The sequence below is a fragment of the Carcharhinus amblyrhynchos genome, chromosome 9 (genome assembly GCF_965287045.1).
Source record: "Carcharhinus amblyrhynchos chromosome 9, sCarAmb.v2.hapA, whole genome shotgun sequence".
Lineage (NCBI taxonomy): Eukaryota > Metazoa > Chordata > Chondrichthyes > Carcharhiniformes > Carcharhinidae > Carcharhinus > Carcharhinus amblyrhynchos.
In genome coordinates, this window is record NC_137332.1 from 83,433,162 (window position 1) to 83,455,531 (window position 22,370).

The window sequence follows — 22,370 nt, forward strand, 5'->3', positions numbered from 1 at the left end:
AGAGGAAGAATAGTCATGGTCCTCAGACGTCCCCAGTGGCCCCCCAAAAGGATAGGCAGGAGGGCCAGAATGACTTAGAGGGACAGAAGGGGGCTGGCAATGTGATAGTGGTAGGGGATGGGAGGGTCCAAGGCATTGACAGGAGGTTCTGTGGGCAGAGGCGTGACTCCAGGATGGTGGACTGCCTCCCTGGAGCAGGGGTACAGGACATAACGGAAAGGGTAGAGGGAATTTTGAAAGGGGAGGGGACCCAGGCAGAGGTGATAATGCACGTAGGGGAGAGGGACATAGGAAGGAGGAATAGGGTAGATGTACGTAGGCAATTTAGGTAGTTGGGGTCCAAACTGAAGAGCAGGACCTCCAGGGTGGCATTCTCTGGGCTGCTGCCTAGTACCAGCAGGGCTAGGAATAACAAGATCATGCAGCTGAATGTATGGTTGAGGGATTGGTGCAGGGTAGAGGGCTTTACTTTTGTAGACCACTGGGAGGTATTTATGAGAGAAGGGCAACTGTATAGGAGGGATGGGGAAAATTTGAATAGGAGAGGGACGAGTGTCTTAGCAGGGAGGTTAGCTGGTGTGTTTAGGAATGGTTTCAACTAATAGGGAGGTGGGGTGGGGATGTGACTGATAGCTCATTAGACACTAGGGCCGGGAGTGAGTTGGGTGAAAGGAAAATTATCAGGGAGAAGGAGGTTCCGAGTGACACTGGTGGGTTGGACTGTGTCTGTTTCAATGCGAGGAGTGTGACAGGAAAAACGGATGAGCTTAGGGCCTTGATGTTTGTGAGGAAGTTAGATATGATGGCAGTAACGGAGACGTGGTTACGTGAAGGTCAGGACTGGCAGTGAATGTTCCTGGGTATAAGTGTTTTAGGTGTGACAGAGGAGGGTTGAAGATAGGTGGAGGGGTGGCACTGTTAGTAAAGGAGCACATCACAGCAGTGCAGAGGGAGGACAATATGGAGGAGTTAGGGATTGAGTCGCTGTGGGTGGAGTTGAGGAATAAAAAGGGAGAGATTACGATGCTAGAGGTATGTTATAGGCCACCCAACAGCCCGAGGTCAGTGGAGGAAGGTATTTGCAGAGGCATTTTGGATAGGTGCAGAAAGAATAAGGTGGTTGTAGTGGGTGACTTTAATCTTCCTGGAGTGGATTGGAAGGGGCCTAGAGCTGGGGGTACGGAGGGAGAAGAGTTTGTAAAATGTGTGTTGGAAGGGTCCCTAGAGCAGTATGTAACTAGCCCGACTAGGGAGGGGGCTATACTGGATTTAGTGTTGGGAAATGAGCCGGGGCAGGTGGTTGAGGTTGAGGTAGGCGAACATGTGGCTAACAGTGACCACAAGTCTGTCTACTTTAGGATAAAAATGGAAAGGGATGAGTGCCATCCGAAGGGGAGGGTGCTGAACTGGTGGAAGGCGAGCTATAGCCGGATTAGGAGGGAGCTGAAGGACACTGATTGGGAGGGACTGTTAGCTGGCAAGTCCACGGTGGGCAAGTGGGAGGCTTTTAAGGGCAAACTGAAAATGTTGCAGGAAAGGCATGTGCCGGTTAAGCAGAAGGATGGGAAAGGTAGGATTAGAGAACCATGGATTACAGGAGGTATCGAAGACTTGGTCACGAAGAAGAGGGAGGCATATGTTAGGTCAAAACAACTGGGTACGGAGAGTGCGCTGGAGGAATATAGAGAGAGTAGGAGGAAGCTAAAAAGGGGAGTTAGAAGGGCGAAGAGAGGGCATGAAATGGCTTTGGCTGATAGGATTAAGGAAAATCCTAAAGCATTTTACTCTTATATTAGGAGCAAGAGAGTGATTAGAGGGAAAATTGGTCCTCTTAGGGACAAAGGAGGGGAGCTATGTATCAAGTCTCAGGGAATGGGGGAGATCCTGAATGAATACTTTGCGTCGGTATTCACGAAGGAGAGGGGTTCGGTGTCGTGTAGTGTCTTGGAGGGAGCTGTAGATCAGTGGAAGGAAATATCCATTACGAGGGAGGAAGTGCTAAGGTTTTTAGGTAGCATAAAAACGGATAAAGCTCTGGGGTCTGATGGTATTTATCCCAGGCTGCTTAGGGAGGTGAAAGATGAAATTCCTGGGCCTCTGACACAAATCTTTGTCTCTTCTTTGGACACAGGTGAGGTCCCAGAAGACTGGAGGGTAGCTAATGTTGTACCGCTGTTTAAAAAAGGTAGTAGGGCTAACCCTGGTAATTATAGACCAGTGAGTTTGACATCGGTGGTAGGAAAATTATTGGAAGAAATTCTTAGGGGTAGGATGTATGAGCATTTGGAGCGTTGCGCTCTGATTAGGGATACGCAACATGGCTTTGTTCGGGGGAGGTCTTGCCTTAAGAATCTGGTAGAATTCTTTGAGGAGGTGACAAAAACGGTTGACGATGGGCGATGTCATCTATATGGATTTCAGTAAGGCGTTTGACAAAGTCCCTCATGGTAGGCTGGTAGAAAAGGTTACGGCACATGGGATACAAGGACAGGTGGCTAGGTGGATTGAAAACTGGCTGGGCAATAGGAGACAGAGAGTAGTTGTCAAGGGGACCTTTTCGGGCTGGAGGCCAGTCACCAATGGTGTGCCGCAGGGCTCAGTGCTGGGACCTCTCCTCTTTGTAGTATATATAAATGACTTGGAAGAGGGCGTACATGGTGTGATGAGCAAGTTTGCGGATGACACTGAGATGGCAGGACTGGCGGATACTGAGGAGGAATGTCAGGTGACACAGCAGGATATAGATAGGTTGGTATATTGGGCAGATAGATGGCAGATGGAATTTAATCCTGACAAATGCGAGGTGATGCATTTTGGAAGGAATAATGCAGAGAGGAGCTACGTGATAAAAGGTAGACCGATTAAGAGTATAGAAATACAGAGGGACCTGGAAGTGCAGGTTCACAAGTCTCTGAAGGTGGCAACACAAGTAGAGAAGGTTGTGAGGAAAGCTTATGGAATGCTAGACTTTATAGGAAGGGGTATAGAGTATAGGAGCTGCCGTCTAATGCTTCAGTTGTACGGAACGTTGGTTAGACCGCATTTGGAGTACTGTGTCCAGTTCTGGTCACCTTACTACCGGAAGGAAGTGGAGACTCTGGAGAGAGTGCAGAGGAGGTTTACCAGGATGTTGCCTGGCATGGAAGGACTGAGTTACGAGGAAAGGTTGGAGAAATTGGGACTCTTCTCCTTGGAAAGACTGAGGTTAAGGGAGGACATGATAGAGGTATATAAAATACTGAAGGGAATAGATAGAGTCAATAGTGGTAGGCTGTTCCCTAGATTGGGGACAATTACGAGAGGTCACGATCTAAGGGTGAGGGGGGAGAAGTATAATTTGGATATGAGAGGAAGGTTCTTCACGCAAAGGGTCGTGGGGGTATGGAACGCGCTACCGAGTAGCGTGGCGGAGGCAGGCACGTTGGACTTGTTTAAAGTTTACTTAGACACATGAGCGAAACAGGGATGGAGGGTTATAGTAGAGGGTATTAAATAGGGTCAGAGCCTCGGGACGACACCGGAAATTTAGAATTACATGTTAACGTTTTTGTCTTCTTATTCTGCAGATGTCGGTCCACCTTGTTGTCAAACGAGGGGCGTGCACACGTTGGGTTGTGCGTGGGCTGCTCTTGGAGGTTCCGGGAGTGGCCTAGTACTTCGTGTTGGTGTGTGTGCTTAATCCTGGACCAGTAGATGGGCGCCGCAACAGCTCAGTGACTATCACTGCTAGCTGTGCAGATACATGGATTTGGGCCTGTGTCTGTGGGAGTTTGCACATTCTCCCTGTGGTTGCGTGGGTTTCCTCCGGGTGCTCCGGTTTCCTCCCACACCCCAAAGATGTGCTCTTAGGCTGATTGGTATACCAAATTGACACTATTCTCCCCTGAATCTGGCTAAATTAGGGGTTTCACTCACATACACGTAGGGCAGGGTAGGTGTAGGAGGGTGCGGTGGCGCGGGCTCGTTGGGCCGAAGGGCCTGTTTCCCGTGCTGGGTTGTTCTTTGTTCTTTGTATGCCATGGGGATCATTGCTGGGCCTCACTTCTTACAATTTTTTTTTGCTGATTTGGATGAAGGGATGGTTGTGCAATATGCTGATGACATCAAGATTGGTAGGAAAGCAAGTTGTGAAATGGACATGAGGCTACAAAAAAATATAGATAGGTTAACTTGAGTGGGCAAAGATCTGTCAAAAGGACTATAATGTGGAAAAGTGGGAAATTTTTGCAAGAAGAATAAAAAAATAAATTTTTATGTAAATGATGAGAAATTACAGGGTTTTGAGATGCAGGGGAACTGAGTATCATCATGAATGAATCGCAAAGGCTAGTATGCTGGTAGAACAAGTAATCAGGAAAGATAGAATGTTTTTGCTTATTGTGAGGGATATTGATTACAAAAGTAGGGAGGTTATGCTTCAGTTATACAGGGTACTGGTGAGACTACATCTGAAACATGATGTACAATATTGATTGTCCTTAGTTAAGAAAAGCTGTAAATGTGTTAGAAGCAATTCAGGGAAGATTTACTAGACTAATACCTGGAATGGATGAGTTTTATGAGGAAATAGTTGGAGAGGTTTGGTTTGTATCAACTGGAGTTTACATAGAAACTAGAAGCAGTAGACCATTCGGTCCTTCAAGCCTACTCTGTCCTTCATTATGATCATGGCTAATCATCAGATTCAATATCCTGATCTCCAGCTCCCCCATATCCTTTGATACCTTTAGCCCCAAGAGCTATATCTAATTTCTTCTTGAAATCAAGCAATGTTTTGGCCTCAACTACTTTCTGTGGTAGTGAATTCCTCACCTCAGTTCTAAAAGGTTTACCCCTTATCCTCAAACTGTGACTCTCCCACCATTGGGAACATTCTTTCTGAATCTACCCTTTCCGAATTTTATAAGTTTCTATGAGATCCCCTGTCTTTGGAACTCGAGTGAATGTAATCCTAATCAAATTTGTCTCTCCTCATATGACAGTCCTGCCAACCCAGGAATCAAGTCTTTGATGTACCTCCTCTGTAGCAAGGACATCCCTCCTCAAATAAGGGCACCAAAACTTCTCACAATACTCCAGGTGTAGTCTCATCAATGTCCTATACAATTGTAGTAAAACATCTCTATTCCTATACTCAAATCTTCTCACTATGAAGGCCAACATACCATTTGCTGCCTTTACTGCTGGCTATACCTGCGAGCTTATTTTTAGTGACTGATGCACAAGGTCTCGCTGAGTATCCACCTCCCTCAATTTACTACCTTTGAGTAATAATTTATCTTGTTATTGCTACAATAGTAGATAACCCCACATTTATCCATATTATACTACATCTGCCATGCGTATGCTCACACACTTAGCTGAGTCAAATTACATTGAAGCATCTCTGCATCCCCCTCATAGCTCACCCTTCCACCCCACTTTGTATCATCTGCAGATTTAGAGATAATACATTTACTTCCCTCATCCAAGTCATTAATATATAATGTGAACAGTTGGGGTCCTAGTACAGATTCCTGTGGTGCTGCACAAGTCACTGACTGCCAATCAGAAAATGACCCATTTATGCCAATTTTTTGTTTCCTATCTGCTACAGCCTTCTATCCATCTCAAGACATTACCTGCAATCCCATGCACTTTACATAGTAGTCTGTTATGTGAGACCTTATTGAAAGCCTTCTGCAAGTTTAAATAAACCACATCCTTGGTCAACTGTACAAGTTATATTCGCAAAGAATTCCAGTAGATTCTTCAAGTATTATTTCCCTTTTGTATGTTTAGAAAAATAAGAGGTGACTTGATCGAAATCTTAGAGATACTGAGGGATATTGGCAGGGTGGATGTGGAGATAATGTTTCTTCTTGCAGGAGAATCTAGAACTAGGGGTCCTGGTTTAAAAATAAGGGGTTGCTTAGTTAAGACAGATATGAGAAGTTTTTTGTTGAGGGTTGAGCCTCTGGAACTCTCTTCCTGAAAAGGCAGTAGAAGCAGAATCTTTGAATATTTTTAAGGCAGAGTTAGATCCTTGATGAACAAGGGAGTGAAAGATTATCAAGAGAAGGCAGAAATGTGGAGTTGAGGTTACAATCACATCAGCCATAATCTTATTGAATGGCACTCTAGGCTTGAGGGGCTCCTAATTCTTATATTTGAAATTTCACAAGGCACATCAGAAGCATGTTATCGGGGAAAACGTAATGCTGTACCTCCTATGATTTTAGATATGAGGTGGTAATAAGCTTTATCAAATAGGTAGGCTTTAAGAAGGATCTGAAAAATGAGAGAAATAGAGTCAGAGGGCTTTAGAGGGGAATTCCAGATAAAAGGTAGCATTGTATAATTTAGCTACATGCTTGAAAGTATTTTGATCTAGGTGAGTTTCGGAGAATGCAGTTAGAGATGACGGGGCATGTCAGAGTCTGCAAGCTAATAGAATGCGGAAGGTATTGAATATCTTGTCATCTATGGAGGTGACATTGCAGGCATTTAACTTGTACTTATTCAAGTTAATGTGGCAACAGCATCAATTCCTTACAAGAGGAGTTATAAATGCTGACTGGAATGTGTGGTCTGAATCAAGTGGGTGAAGAGCTGAGGGAAAGCGGAGGAAGGCAAGTAAAAATGCAAGAGGAAAATGAGAGAAGTAAATTCCTGACAAATTATCTAGCAATGAGAAGGGCAGCAAGCTTGGAAATGTCTTGTGCTTATACTTTCTGCTTGCTCTAATTTTCCTAACACACTCCTGAAGATTTTGGTATGCTGTTCAATTCTTGTGGAGCATTACAACTAAATCGTTCCCTGTCCCCACTCCACTTATTTCCATTCTGCAGCAGTTGTTGCCACCACATTCCTATTCTGCAGTGAGACTTGAACTGTGTATCAGTGACAGAAGTGCTCAAGGAATTCTCTCATCGTTGTCTCCACCGCATTCTCTGGATTCGGTGGGAGGGGGACTGTCGAACAAACTACTGTTCTTCTTAAAGCCCCCTGTACAAGCATTCACTTATTCCTCCTGCTAAATCATCTTCAGTAGACTGGATGGACACTGTTCAAACAGCTGAAAACAGCACCCTACAAGGCCCTGTTTTCTCAACTTTCAAATGGCCAGCCTTCCATGGAGGATAAAGAAAATGCAACAAAGGCACTTTGAAGCTCATCTTCAAGCACAGAAGCATTGACATTAATGCCTGGGAGGAGCTTGCTACCATTTGGTCAAAATGGTGACAACTTGTTCATCAAACTGCATTTCGCTTTGAACCACAATGGGGGTAATTTTACCAGCTTGTCCCACCCATCAGTGGGGTGCAGCGCTGGCGCCCTGGCAGTGATGGCACCCTGGGCTGAAGGGGATACAGCCAGGCCGAGGCGGGCCAATCTGGGAGGGAAGGGACATGTTGTAACTCTGCATTGCGATTGGTTGTGGGGGCTCGCTCTGGACACTGGACGAGAAGGGGCATTCGGTACAGCAGCAGAGAGCTGACGGATCTTTCTCGGACCGGTCAGCTCTCTGCTGTTGCAATTGCACGTGGAGTTACAGAGGTCTGCACATGCACAATAGCTCCGTCTGCTGCCATAGTAGGCTGTCTGGCAATGTGAACCCCGCCTACTCCATCTGGAAATAGTCTAGCCCATTTTTTACTTGTCTAAGTCCATGAGATTTGGAGTAAAGACTTGCCCCAAAAACAGATCTGAGACCCTCCCATCTTCATGCTAACTGGACACTTCGAATTTTTGTCATAAAATTCTGCCCAATGTCTTAAAAATATGGCAGAGTGGTAGCAGAGAAGGAAAGGAATTCAAATATTAAATCCTGCACTCCTGACCCTGCTATCTTGTGGGACAATCTGTCATAAAGATCTGTGGGTCAAAAATTGGCTTATTCAGTCACATAAAGATCCATGGCAGAAACTTGTGACCCTGATTGTAGACATCATCCTTGAATAGAGGGACAAGGCACCAGGGGTCGCTGGATAAGGATCAAAGGCAAGAATCTTGGCTTGTTCACTTTTCATTCAAATCTAGGGCTGCTGATGTCCTCCCAATTGCTGTTCTGCCTGAAATGAGCGAACCTGGGGCTTCACTCGCTACGCTGTTGCTTGCCAACTTTATATATTAGTCACACCATTACACAACTTCTCCAGCACGGCTTCAAAGGTACTGCCAATGTTTGACAATACATTGAGCCGTAAAGGACCTTTTCTGTTTCAAAAAAATGGCTCTGCAGCTGTGTTTCCTGGCAAGAGTTCAAAGTCAATTACTTGGCTTTACTTCAATTTCATGTTTACGGTATATAAAATAGTGATAGAGGGAAAAGGATAATTTACATAGTTTCTTGTTAAAATGCTTCGGATGTTTTGGTATCTAATTTTCTGTCTATATGTTGTCGAAAACTCAGGCTGAGGTGAAAACTCAAATCTGAATTAAATGTCGTCACTCTGTATAACCACCACTGTCATAAGGTGTAATTATACCCAGAATATGAATAAATGCCCAAAATAGAAGTCTGTTGATCTGACATAGATTTTTGTTTAGTAATGTTACCAATTTGCTGATATGAACCAACGTACTAACTCTCTACTTCAGGCATTAAGCATTGGGACCAGACTACAGCATGGCATCTGACAATAGAGAGGAGAACTCTGATTCTAGTACTCTGCATGTGTTCCTGTATATTTATCGGCTGTTATACCCCTGTCGTGGTTGTCATCATAATATGGAGATGCCAGCATTGGACTAGAGCAACCACAGTAGGAAGTCTCACAACACCAGATTAAAGTCGAACAGGTTTATTTGGTAGTAAACACCACTAGCTTTCAGAACGCCGTTCCTCAGCAGATTAGCTATAAAGACTCACGTTCTAATCAATATTCTGTAAACTGTGTGTGCCTTTATATGCCCTGTTTATGATCAGAACTCTACTCACCTGACGAAGGAACAGCGTCCCGAAAGCTAGTGGCATTTTCTACCAAATAAACCTGTTGGACTTTAACCTGGTATTGTGAGACTTCTTACAACGGTTGTCATCGTCATCATACTTGGGCCGACAAACCTGTAGCTGCCTGTTCTTGGTAACCTCGTTAATGTCGCCCCTCCTCCTCCTCCACCTCTGCCTCAGATCATTTGTTACTGAATCCTTTATCCATGCCTTTGCAACTCTAGACTTGACTATTGTAATGCTTTCCTGGTCACTGCCCCATCCTGCATCCTTTGTACACTGGAACTCCTCCAAAACTCTACTGCCTGAACGTACTTGTACCACAAACTTTTTGCTCATTGCCTCTCCTTATTCTCTTATATTGGTTTTAAGGCTCTCAATCTCGTTTTCAAATTGCTCTGTGGCCTCACCCGTCCTCACATCTATAGCCTTCTCCAGCTTTACAACTTGCCAAGATCTCAGTGTTCCTCCATTTCTGGCCTCCTGCACATTCTTGATTTTAAGTGCCCCATTATTTGTGATTGTATCTTGCAGCTGTCAAGATCCTAATCTAGAATTTCCTTTCTCTTCTGTCTCTTGAAACTTAACCCTTTTTCCAAACTTTTGGTTGCCTGTCCTGATTTTTTTCTGCATACCTCATTGTCACAATTTGTTTGCAAACTGTCCTATGAAGCACCTTTTGGATTCTTCACTGCATAAAAGTGTTACAAAAATATAGGTTTATATTGTTCTTTTCTCACTTCATTCTAACTTGGTTTATCAGGCAGGAGTTTTGGTGATTTACTGGCTGTATCTAACCCACGGACTAAGTTGGGGAATGCTTTATTAACTCTTCCCAAATCCACGTATTCTAAAATTCTCACAAACGATGACCTTTTTCCATACAGCATGTACGGTTCATTTTGCTGTGTTCTGTGTTCCCAGAAAACATTACTGAACGTTTAGTGAGTTGATGTATATTGCCAAAGTTGTGTAACATGTAGCCAGCATAGCAGGCTTCACTATCGTATACATAGTTTCATGGCATCTTTACCAAGCAGTCATGTGACTCCCCATCACAGCACCAACCTTAATGTGACAAATGGCTGTTCTCGGATAAATGCAGTAAGGCATGTTTCGGTTTCAGTATCTCCAGCTCAAATGTGATTTTGTTTTTGTGCAGTTGTGTTGAAAGCAGAAGTGAAGATTGTATCACACTTGAGATCTATTGCAGCAGTCTACAACAGGTTGCTAGATAAATGAAAATGCTTCCTGGATGACTTGTGCTAGCTTTAAAGCCCTATAAAGGGTTTGGATGGCATTGAGAGAGAATTCCTGATCGTCGCTTTTTTTTAAACTTTACTTGCATTAAATAAGCTGAATGAGTAACTATTTATTTTGAAAGATCAAGGATTAGTTGCAGGCGATTGGGTGGCTTAATATTTTTCGATAATTTTCTGCAGTGGTATGAAGTGGCTTTTGTGACTGGAGGTTTGCATATTTTCAGAAGTTTATTCAGCAGCCTTTGGGGGAACATTTAGCATTCATTGACCCTTACTCCCTGAAATCTTTGCCCCAAGGATTATCTTAAATAAATTTGCTGCTAAGTTCCAGTTATAGAGAAAATCATAGGCCTAGGTTTACTGATCACTTTTGGTTTCACACCCACAGTGACCTGTTTGAAATGAAAGAGTTACTGCTGCTGTGAACAACGGAGCTGATAACTGCAGAGAGTCTGAACTTGAACTGACAGCAGAAGAACCAGAAATGAAAACAAAGTGCTGGAAAATGCAGTAGGTCTGGCAACACCAGTGGAGAGAAAAAGAGTTGATGTTTTGAGTCCATGTGACTCTTCAAAACTCATTTTTTTGTTGTTCTAATGAAAAGTTATATTGGTAGGGTGTTAACTGTCTCTCTCTCTCCCCACAAGCCTGCCAGATCTTCTTATTTCCAGCATTTCCTGTTTTTATTTCAAATTTCCAGTACCCAGTGTTTCGCTTTCATTATACCAGAAGAACCTGGTCTGTTCGTGCTTTTCTCAGTAGTCTATAAGTCTGTTTGCAATAGAAGAGAGTGAAACTGCACCTGCTGCCTCCTTAAAGCCTTTTTCATTTGTACATTTCTTGTTAACACCCTGTCACTTCCCATTTCATTCCTCCACTTAATCAGGTTTTCCAAAACCTTGGTCAGTTTAGGACAGCTTTGGTGATGCAGTTCTAAAAATAAAGAAAGAAGTGCACTTATGTCCTCTACATAGCATGTAGAGAGCATATCAGCAATTGTGCACAGATCCTACAAACAATAATGTCATAATTAGGCAATTGAGGGATAAATATTGACTAGGATGTCAGGGAAAAATCCCTTGCCCTTTTTTGGGATTGTGTTGATGTTTTTCTGGTCCTCGATAAAATCAAAAGGATGGCACTTCCAACAGTGTAGTGCACTCTCAATACTGTACTGATACGCTAATGTAAATTATGTGCTTAGGTCTAGGGAGTGGGACTGGGGCCCCAACCTCCTGACAGAATGCTATCATTGCACCACAACTGACATGACTAGCTTCTGGGAATTAAAGTTGCTGTAATTTTTGACTTCTGAAATAGTGTGCTTCTTTTTCAGACACGACCGTTTGGTGTCCTCCTGGATGCCTACTCATCGGCTCAATCCTGGAGTTCAGTCAGCCCTCCCTCTCAATTCAGGCAACCTCTTCTCACACCCAACAAACCTAGAATCTCGAGGGTTTCTGCCCAAGGATTTGGAAGTAGCAGCAAGTAGGAAGGAATCTTCGTCGAAAGGACTGGTGCCTTCTCTGCAATATCCATCTTCTGCCTTCTTGCCGTATGACTACACAGGAGCAGCAAAAGCCACAGTCCCACTCAAAAGCAGACTAGACCGTATCGAGGCATTGAAGGCAATGGCGGCTTCCCTTTCCAACCGGATTGAGAATGGTGCCAAAAAGCTTGCAGGCGCAGGCATCAACTATGGAATTGCGCAGAGCTCAGAGCATGATGTGCTGCAGACTACATGGGATGATGGACGCTGGGCAAAGCCCGCTAGTCCACCCGTCCGTGACAGTGGTGAGGAAGACATGTCACCCAGAATTCGTCGAATCAGAGGAGCCAACGTGGGTCACACAACCTACGAGGATCAGCTGCCGGGAGTCAGTAATCTGTACGAGTTTAAAAAAGTTGGCGAGTCACCCCGCTGCCAAACCTCGCCGGCTGTAGTGGCCATAGAGACTAAAACTTCAGGGACCAACAGGTATCAGGAAGTGAGCTGGGAAAATATATACAAGAGGTCACTTGAGGCCTTGGAGCAAGACCTGCAAAAGCTCAGCAAAGAGAGGAATCAGATTGATTCCCCCCATTCTAGTGGAGGATCGATCAGCGAAGGGCCGCTACTGAGTGAAGGAAGTCTCTCTGAGGAGGATGGTCTACCTGGTTGTAGGGACCCCATCAAATTAACGGAAAAGTTAAGGGATAAGGAATTCTGTGCAGGAGAATCAAACCTCTCCTCCAGGCCAGTTGCACAATTCCAGAAAGAAGCAGAGCGGTACCAGCCCCTGCAACTGCACCCAGAAGCCTGCAAGAATAGAGCACCTTGGGAAGAGCTAGCCAAGGGAAGCCCTCATAGTGTGATTAACATCTTTACAAAGAGTTACCAGTTCTATGGAAAAGGTAAGGGGTTATATGTTGGTGCCTGCTAATTTATTATGCACAAGCTTTCTGAGCACTGCCCCTTCATCAAGTGAGTGCTCATTTGTGCTACCAAATAAACCTGTTGGGCTTTAACCTGGCATTGTGAGACTTATTACTGTCTAAAATGTCAGGGGGAGACCTGTGATGTTAGTGAAGGGTGCCTTGAGGCCTTATCTGAGCAATGTTGGGGTATGACAAAGTGGGGCTTTTGGGGTGGTGGACAATGGTGGAAGATGTTAAGATCCCCAGGGTATATCGTGAAGCCCGATTGGACTCCAACAGTTTTCTATCTTGGCATAAGAAGGATACATCCTTCCAAGAATGATTTTACTGACAAAGTAGGGACTTTTAAAATAAAACAAACTTTATTTAATAACACAGTTTAAATATAACTTTACGAAATGAAGCAAATTGACTATTAACAGTTGAACAATATTTGAAAATTAAAAGGATTGAAAATTTTCAACTCCAAATAAGCAACATTCCTCTGACAGACTTAAATGCTATACAGTTAACAACCATAAATATACTTGCTATAATAAGTATAGACAGCCTTGAAGCTTTCAGGAGGGGTAGAGTTCCAGAAACCTGCAAAATCCTTCTAGCTTCAATTGCAAACCAAACTGCTTTCTGCAACTGACCTAGGACTGCATGTAAACCATGTCATCACATGACCCTGTTGGTCACTCTAATCAAAAATCCCAGGGGAATTTAAACAAAAGTCTATTAAATCTACCTAAAATGACCACTTGCAAGGTTTAACAGAGTAATTATCCTGCTCTCCCAGCATCTGAGTTGCATTCCAACCAGTCATACTGTCTGCCTGTAACATAAAGCTGAATTTTAAGTATTCCCCTTAACACAAAAAGTATGGGGGCTGGGAGACTAGAGTGGAGGCTGTTTCGCAGGCTTCCCATTGGTTGCCACGACCATCTCCTGTCTCAGGCAGCCGGATTCCTGGCACCATTAGCTCTGTGCCAGAAATCTGCGCAGAGCTGCATAGTTTATGTACACTCTAGTTTAAATCTATTTTTAATATCATTAACTGGCACAGGACCGAAATCTCCGGGTACCCCCTCCCCTAATCAAGGCCCCTCAGAGAGTCGTGGGTGCTGCCGGCACTGCCCAATGGGACAAAGTGGCAATGCGCGAGAGAACTTGGCAGTGCCAAGCAGGCAAGATCTCATGGGGCGGGGCCTTGGGTGTGGAGTGGGGGGTGGTTAGAGAGATCGGTGGGAGTGGGGGGCTGCTGCTATCACTCTGCAAATCGGGCTCAGTGACAGAGGGAGGGAGGGAGGCCAGTGATCAGCAAGAGAGTAATTGATGGGAAATCGAGGTTGGGTTGTTGGGGGGGGGGGGGGGGGCGGGGGGCGGTGGTGGTGGTGGTGAAGGTTTTTGGGGGGGGAGTGGTGGTCAAGGTTGGGGGGGGTGGAGGGGGGGAGTGGTGGTCAAGGTTGTGGGGGGGGAGTGGTGGTCAAGGTGGGGGGGGGGCAGCAGTGGTCAAGGTTGGGGGGGGGTGGAGCGGAGAGTGGTGGCCAAGGTTGAGGCTGGCCCACATACGGGAGGCCAGTGATCAGGACTGACGGATCAGTGCATGCACAGTAGCTTGCTCAGTATTATGCTGCTGGCCTCTCCAGTGGGAATGAAGTGGGAGGTTCATTTTGAAACGTCTGCTGAACGTCAGGGGGGCTTACTCCAGTTTTTACACAAATTCGACACTTAGAAATTTTTGGGGGGAAATCGCAACACCCCACATATATCCATATCAGTTGCAGTACTATCATCACAAAGTGGATGGCTAACACGAGGAAATTCTGGGTGAGGGAAGGTCTGCGATAGAAAATTGATAGTCTTTGACTAACCTGTCTATTGGCTGAACTGCTATTGACTATTTCCCCCAGTGATGAAAAATGTGGCTAGTATCGTCAGAAGGTCTGGTGGAAGTCACTGCATGGGTCCTTGTTACATTGTGCTTTTTATTGACAGGAGGTTTGGAGGACGAGTCCGACAGAGGCTCACCAAATCTGCAGCCCCTAGTGTCTGCAGCAAGCCCAGAAGAAGTGGCTCCATATGAGGATGACTTCCTCTCTTCCCAGAGCAGCATAAGTTTGAGCAGGAAGATCCCATCATACCAAAGGTAACGAGTAGCAGTCGTGTGTGAGCAAGCTCCTTCAGACAGAATAAAGAACAAAATAAGGACTGCACATAAACCACATCATCATGTGACCCTGTCAGTCAATCTAATTAGAAATCAGGACGTCACAGTGGTTAGCATTGCTGTCTCAGTGCCAGGGACCAGGGTTCCAAAGTGTGTGTTTCCTGGTAAGGGGTAGTGGGATGATAATGGAACAATGTGTCCAGAGAAGGTTATTTTTTCCCTGTACCCTCCTCAACTTTTAAATTCTAAATTGTAACACCATCAGTATTTTGCTTTGGTTTTATATTTAAGATAATTGACAAAAGAGCCAAAAAAGAACTGAGAGTTTATTTTATGCAGCAAGTTGGAAACACCTGGAACGTACTGTCTGAAGGAGTGATGCAAGCAAATTCCAAAATAATTTTGGAAGCAGAATTGGAATATTTACTTGAGGGGGATATATATAGTGTGTTGGACACAGAAACTATCACAGAGCCAGTACAGGCAACTCGGACTAAAACCATAGAAACCCTACAGTGCAGAAACAGGCTATTGGACACATTGAGTCTGCACCGACAACAGTCCCACCCAGGCCCTATCCCTGTATCCCTACATATTTACCCACTAATACCTCTAACCTACACATCCCGGGACACTAAGGGGCAATTTAGCTTGGCTAATCAAACTAACTGGCACATCTTTGGACTGTGGGAGGAAACTGGAGCACCCAGAGGAAACCCGTGCAGACATGGGGAGAATGTGCAAACTCTGCACAGACAGTGACCTGAGCCGGGAATCAAACCCAGGTCCCTGGAGCTGTGAAGCAGCAGTGCTAACCGCTATGCTACCATGCCGCCTGATATCTTCTGTGCATGGTCAGTATAAACATGTTGATTTTTGTAGAAACATTACTGAGTGAATTTTAGGATTGCAGTGCCGTGTCTAGAACAGGTGACTTGAAGTGTCCCACTCTTTGCAGTTTGCAGAAAAATGGGTCAACTGAGGCTGACTAATCATCATAAAGGAAACTGATCATGTAATCAGCTGCTCTTATAATATTTATAAATGTTCTACTTCCAAGATTGGGACCATCAGACCCATGCACTTGGATGCTGCACTTGTTAGTATTTTATTCAAATAGCTCAACAGTGTCCCCAAATGTCAGAAACACGTGCCTGCAGGCTCATAATTGTGTTCAAATGGTTGCAAAGGCAATATTCTTATCAATCTAGGAAGTCTACTTCAATCCCTTACTCAAACACTGAACTCCAATACATTGTAGCAGCACGGGGCACTACCTCACAATGTCCAGGACCTGGGTTCGATACCCGGCTTGGGTCACTGTCTGTGAGGAATCTGCACATTCATCCCCTTGTCTGTGTGGGTTTCCTCCGGGTGCTCCGGTTTCCTCCCATATCCTGAAAGATGTGCTGGTTAGGCGCATTGGCCATGCTAAATTCTCCCTTAGTGTACCTGAACAGGCACTGAAGTGTGGTGACTAGGAGATTTTCACAGTAACTTCACTGCAGTGTTAATGTAAGCTTACTTGTGACATTAATAAATAAACTTTAAACTTCAAACTAGTTAGTGTGATTGATTTAATCCCTGTCATTCTGGTGATACGAGCATATGAAATAATAGCAGAGGTGTAGGCCGTTCAGCTCCTCAAGCCTGCTCTGCCAGTCAGTAAGATTATGGCTGATTGTTTGTTTGTGTTTCCAATTCCAAATTCCCATCTACCCTCACAGCTTTTCCCTTGCCTAACAAGGGAATCCATTTATCCCCACCTTAAAAATGTACAATCTGAGGCAAGGGGTCCCAAAGTCTTGCAACAATCAGAGTGGAAAATTTCCCTTATGTCCTGCAAGGATGACCCCAAATTTTAAATCAGTGACTCCTTGTTTATTCAACCACAAGAGGAAACATCCTTTCCATGTCCAACTTGTCAAGACTGTTCAGGATCTCATGTACTTGAAAGTTACTCCTTTTAGTCTTCTAAACTCCAGTGGAAACAACCCCAGTCTGTCCAATGTACCCTCATAGCACAACTGGCTCTTACAGATATCAATTTAGTAAACTTTCTCTCTCCAATGTATGTACATCCTTCCTTAAATAAGGAGACCAAAACTGCACACCCTATTTGAAATGTGTGTTCTCACCAATGCCCTGTGTAACTGAAACATAACATCCTTCCTTTATGTTCTATTCCTTTTGTAATGAAAGATACCATTCAATTAACATTCTTAATTACTTGCTGTACTTGCATACTAACATTTTGCCATTCATGCACAAGAATACCTAGATCCTTCTTCACCTTGGAATCCTGCAGCAGTTAAGTGTTTAAGCAACGCACTGCCTTTTTATTCTTCCTGCAAAGTGAATAACTTCACATTTTCCCACATTATACTTTATCTGCCCACTTACTCAACCTATTCATCTGCAAGCTCCTTATGTCCTCTTCACTGTATACTTTCCTATATATCTTTGTGTCATCTACAAATTTAGCTACCATGCCTTCACCATCCTCATTTAAGTCATGGATAAAGAGTGCAAAAAGTTGAGACCCCAGCTCAGACCACTAAGGACTCCACTTGTCATTTGTCACATGCAGCAATCAGAAAAATATCCATTTATGCATGCTCTCGGTTTTCTGCCAGCAAGCCAGTCCTCTATTCCTGTTAATATGTTACCCTCTACACTATAAGCTTGTATTTTCCACAATAACCTTTGATGTGGCAAATGCTTCTGGATATCCAATTACAGTATATCCACAGGCTCCCCTTTATCCACAGCGCATGTTACTCCATCAAAGAGCTCTAATAAATTGATTCAACATTTTCCTTTCACAAATCATGTTGGCTCTTCTCGTTATCTTGCGTTTTGCTATGTGCCCAGTTATAACCTCCTTGGTGATCGATTCTTGCACCTTCCCTATGATAAACATCAAGCTAACTGGCCTATATATAATTTTCTGCTTTCTGCCTCCCTCTCTTGAAGGGCTGATATTTGTTATTTCCGGTTTAACGGAACAATTTCAGAATTTAGTGAATTTTGAAAAGTTACTGCCACCACATCTACTTCATTAGCCACTGAATAAAAGCAAATTGCTGCAGTTGCTGGAATCTGAAATCAAAAGAGAAAATGCTGGAAAATCTCAGCAGATCTGGCAGCATCTGTAAGGAGAGAAAAGAGCTGATGTTTTGAGTCCAGATGACCCTTTTTCCTATGCCATTTAGATTTGACATAGGAGATATTTATACTGCAGGGTAAAGGAATGAAAGATGAGTCATAGCCATAGAAACCAGGGTAAAGAAAACTCGTAAAAAAAAACTAGAAAGAATGCCAAAAAGATGTACTAGGATGCTACTGGGATTTGATGGATTGAGTTATAAGAAGAGGCTGAATAAACTGGGACTCTTTTTTTTCTCTGGAGCGTAGAAGGCTGAGGGTGAACTTATAGAGGTCTATAAAATAATGAGGGGCATAGACAAGGTAGATAGTCAATATCTTTTCCCAAAGGTAGGGGAGTCTAAAACTAGAGGATGTAGGTTTAAGGTGAGAGGGGAGAGATACAGAAGTGTCTAGAGGGGCAGTTTTTTTCTCTCAAAGGGTGGTGAGTGTCTGGAACAAGCTGCCAGAGGTAGTAGTAGAGGTGGGTACAATTTTATCTTTTTAAAAGCATTTAGATAGTTACATGGGTACAATGGGTAAAGAAGGATATGGGCCAAATACGGGCAATTGGGATTAGTTTAGGGGTTTTTAAAAAAACTTGTGTGGGCAAGTTGGGCTGAAGGTCCTGTTTCCATGCTGTAAACTTCTATGGCTCTGAGAGAGGTAAAATTAGACAAAGTGGGGGAAGGGAAAGCAAAGTGGGAGAAAAGATAAGGGGTGATCATGTAGAGGAAAGGGTGGTGGGGGGAAGAAAAATACGGAAAGATATAAAAGATACAGAACAGTAAAATTGCAATAAAATGAAAACAAAAGGGTCGAAGTGGGGTGGAGCTAATCATCTGAAGTTGTTGAACTCGACGTTGAGACCAGAATGCTGTAAACTGCCTAGCAGGAAGATGCGATGCTGTTCCTCCAGTTAGTGTTGTGTTTCAGTGGAACGTTGCAACAAGCCAAGGATAGACATCTGGGCATAGGAGCAGGATCATGGGTTAAAATGGCAAGCAACCAGAAGGTCAGGGTTCTGATTGCGCATAGACCGAAGACGCTCAGCAAAGCGATCACCCAGTCTACACTTGGCCTCTCGGATACAGATGAGACCATATTGGGAGCAGCAAATGCAATACACCAAATTGAAAGAGGTGAGGGTGAAATGCTGCTTAACCTGGAACAAGTGTTTGGGACCTTGGATGGTAAGCATGGAAGAGGTAAAGGGGCAGGAGTTACATCTTCTGCGATTGCATAGGAAGGTGCCATGAGTGACTGGAGAGGTGTTGGGTACAGTGGAGGAGTGGATTAGGTTATCCCAGAGGGAATGGTCACTGTGGAATGTGACAGGAGTGGTGAAGGGAAGATGTGTTGGTGGTGGCATCATGCTGGAATTGGCAAAAATGTCGGAGGATTATGCTTTGCGTGCGGAGGCTGGCAGGGTGAAATGTGAGAACAAGGGGTCTCTATCCTTGTTCTGGAAGGGAGGGGAGGGGGTGAGGGTCGTGACATGGGAGATGGACTGCATGCTGTTGAGTGCCCTGTCTACAACTGTAGATGGGAATCCACGGTTGAGGAAGAAGGAGCGCATAATTGAAGCACCAGTTTGGAAAGAAGCATCATCGGAACAAATGCAATGGAGGCGAAGAAGCTGAGAGAAAGGGATGAAGCCCTTACAGGATGTAAGGTGCAGAGAGCTGTAATCCAGATAGCTGTGGGTGTCAGTGGGCTTGTAATGGGTATTGGTAGATAATCTATTGCCGGAAATTGAGAAAGAAAGGTCAAGGGAAATGTCTGAAATGGACCAGGTGAAAGCGATAGTGGGGTTGAAACGGGAAGCAAAGTTGATGACTTTTTCGCAGTCTGGATGAGAACATGAAGCTGCACCAAAATAGTCATCAATGTTCTGGTAAAGGAGTTGTGGGAGGGGACCTTGGTAGGCCTGGAACAAGGAATGTTCCACATACGCCATTAAAAAGACAAGTGTAGCTTCATTAACCACCTGTTTTAACACCCTTCGATGTGGTCCATCATGCCCCAGAAACTTGTCAGCCCGCAGCTCCATATGTTTGCTCAGTACCACTTCCCCTGTGATTATAATTTCACCAAACTCCTCTCCCTTCCACCTCCTGATTTACACCTACTACTGTAATGTTTCTTCTCAAAGATTGGACATAATAAACAAATGCTGTGTTTAAAAATAGCACGGTTCATTAATGGCTTCCTTTTGTGCTTCGTTAGCAGTACCAGCAGTCCATCCAGTGTCCAGGGAGTATTTCCCAGCAAAAGATCTCACGATGCAAGGACTGATGAGGCATCCCCACGGTCCTCAGGACAACGTTCGGCAGTCTCCTCCCGATCGTCGGGCTCTTCAGGAAAGAAGATGAAGATGGATGGTAAGCGATCTGTCCGACCAGATTCTTGCACTCAATCTGAGAGGACTTTGATTCTGTTAGCCTGTCTTCCCTTCCCCTGCCTACTTCATATTCCCCTTTCGATTTCGCCCCCTCCTTTGCCCTCTCTCCCTGCTGCTGTACTGTGGGCCCCTGCCGTGCTGTCCCTCCCCCACACCCCCTTGCCCCTTCACCCACCCTGCCACACCCGTCTACCCCTGGCAGACTTTCCCATTCCCCTATCCCGGCACCCCCTTCAACACTATCAGAGATAGTGTCACGGCTGCAGAAAAGATGGACATCATGAAGGGATTGTCTACAGAGTCTCTGTGGGTGGAGGTTAGGAACAGAAAGGGGTCAATAACTTTACTGGGTGTTTTCTATAGGCCGCCCAATAGTAACAGGGATGTTGAGGAGCAGATTGGGAAGCAGATCCTGGAAAGGTGTAATAATAAGAGTTGTTGTGATGGGAAATTTTAATTTCCCAAATATTGATTGGAATCCCCCTAGGGTAAGAAGTTTAGATGGGGAGGAGTTTGCTGTGTGTTCAGGAAGGTGCCTTGACGATGGGCCTTGCTCGTGGCCATTATTCAGCGACCCCTACTGAACGGAATTGCACTTGACTGGATGCTGCGGATTAGATTTAGCAGAGATTCTCCTATTGGATATGTAATCCAAAGGCATTTTATTCTTATATTAGGAGCAAGAGAGTGGTTAGAGGGAAAATTGGTCCTCTTAGGGACAAAGGAGGGGAGCTATGTATCGAGTCTGAGGGAATGGCGGAGATCCTGAATGAGTACTTTGCGTCGGTATTCACGAAGGAGAGGGGTTTGGTGTCGTGTAATGTCTTGGAGGGAGCTGTAGATCAGTGGAAGGAAATATCCATTACGCGGGATGAAGTGCTAAGGTTTTTAGGTAGCATAAAAACGGATAAAGCTCCGGGGCCTGATGGTATTTATCCCAGGCTGCTTAGGGAGGTGAAAGATGAAATTGCTGGGCCTCTGATGCAAATCTTTGTCTCTTCCTTGGACACAGGTGAGGTCCCAGAAGACTGGAGGGTAGCTAATGTGGTACCGCTGTTTAAAAAGGGCAGTAGGGATAACCCTGGTAATTATAGACCAGTGAGTTTGACATCGGTGGTAGGAAAATTATTGGAAAAAATTCTTAGGGGTAGGATGTATGAGCATTTGGAGTGTTGCGATCTGATTAGGGATACGCAACATGGCTTTGTTCGGGGGAGGTCTTACTTTACGAATCTGGTAGAATTCTTCGAGGAGGTGACAAAAACGGTTGATGATGGGCGAGCCGTTGATGTCATCTATATGGATTTCAGTAAGGCGTTTGACAAAGTCCCTCACGGTAGGCTGGTAGAAAAGGTTAAAGCACATGGGATATAAGGACAGGTAGCTAGGTGGATTGAAAACTGGCTGGGCAATAGGAGACAGAGTAGTAGTGGAAGGGTCCTTTTCTGGCTGGAGGTCAGTCACCAGTGGTGTGCCGCAGGGCTCAGTACTGGGACCTCTCCTCTTTGTAGTATATATAAACGACTTGGAAGAGGGCGTACATGGTGTGATGAGCAAGTTTGCGGATGACACCAAGATGGCAGGATTGGCAGATACTGAGGAGGACTGTCAGGGGACACAGCAGGATATAGATAGGTTGGTATACTGGGCAGATAGATGGCAGATGGAATTTAATCCTGACAAATGCGAGGTGATGCATTTTGGAAGGAATAATGCAGGGAGGAGTTACGTGATAAAAGGTAGACCGATTAAGAGTATAGAAATACAGAGGGACCTGGGAGTGCAGGTGCACAAGGCTCTGAAGGTGTCAACACAGGTAGAGAAGGTTGTGAAGAAAGCTTATGGAATGCTAGCCTTTATAGGAAGGGGTATAGAGCATAAGAGCTGCCGTCTAATGCTTCAGTTGTACAGAACGTTGGTTAGAACGTTGGTTAGGCCGCATTTGGAGTACTGCATCCAGTTCTGGTCACCTTACTACCGGAAGGACGTGGAGACCCTGGAGAGGGTGCAGAGGAGATTTACCAGGCTGTTGTCTGGCATGGAAGGACT

At 44.7% G+C, this 22,370-nt stretch overlaps 1 protein-coding gene across 6 annotated transcripts in view; it reads left to right on the forward strand.

Annotated features, from left to right (window-relative positions):
- Positions 1–22,370, forward strand: part of cep350 (centrosomal protein 350) — a 243,456-nt gene that overhangs the window by 114,451 nt on the left and 106,635 nt on the right. For 5 of the 6 annotated variants that reach the window (XM_080195995.1, XM_080195999.1, XM_080196000.1 and 2 more), the window contains exons 12-14: positions 11,534–12,591; positions 14,599–14,749; positions 20,147–20,301. In XM_080195995.1, coding sequence (XP_080052121.1) covers positions 11,534–12,591; positions 14,599–14,749; positions 20,147–20,301 — 1,364 coding nt within the window. The remainder of the gene's footprint in view (positions 1–11,533; positions 12,592–14,598; positions 14,750–20,146; positions 20,302–22,370) is intronic. The other variant, XM_080195998.1, reaches the window with a different exon arrangement.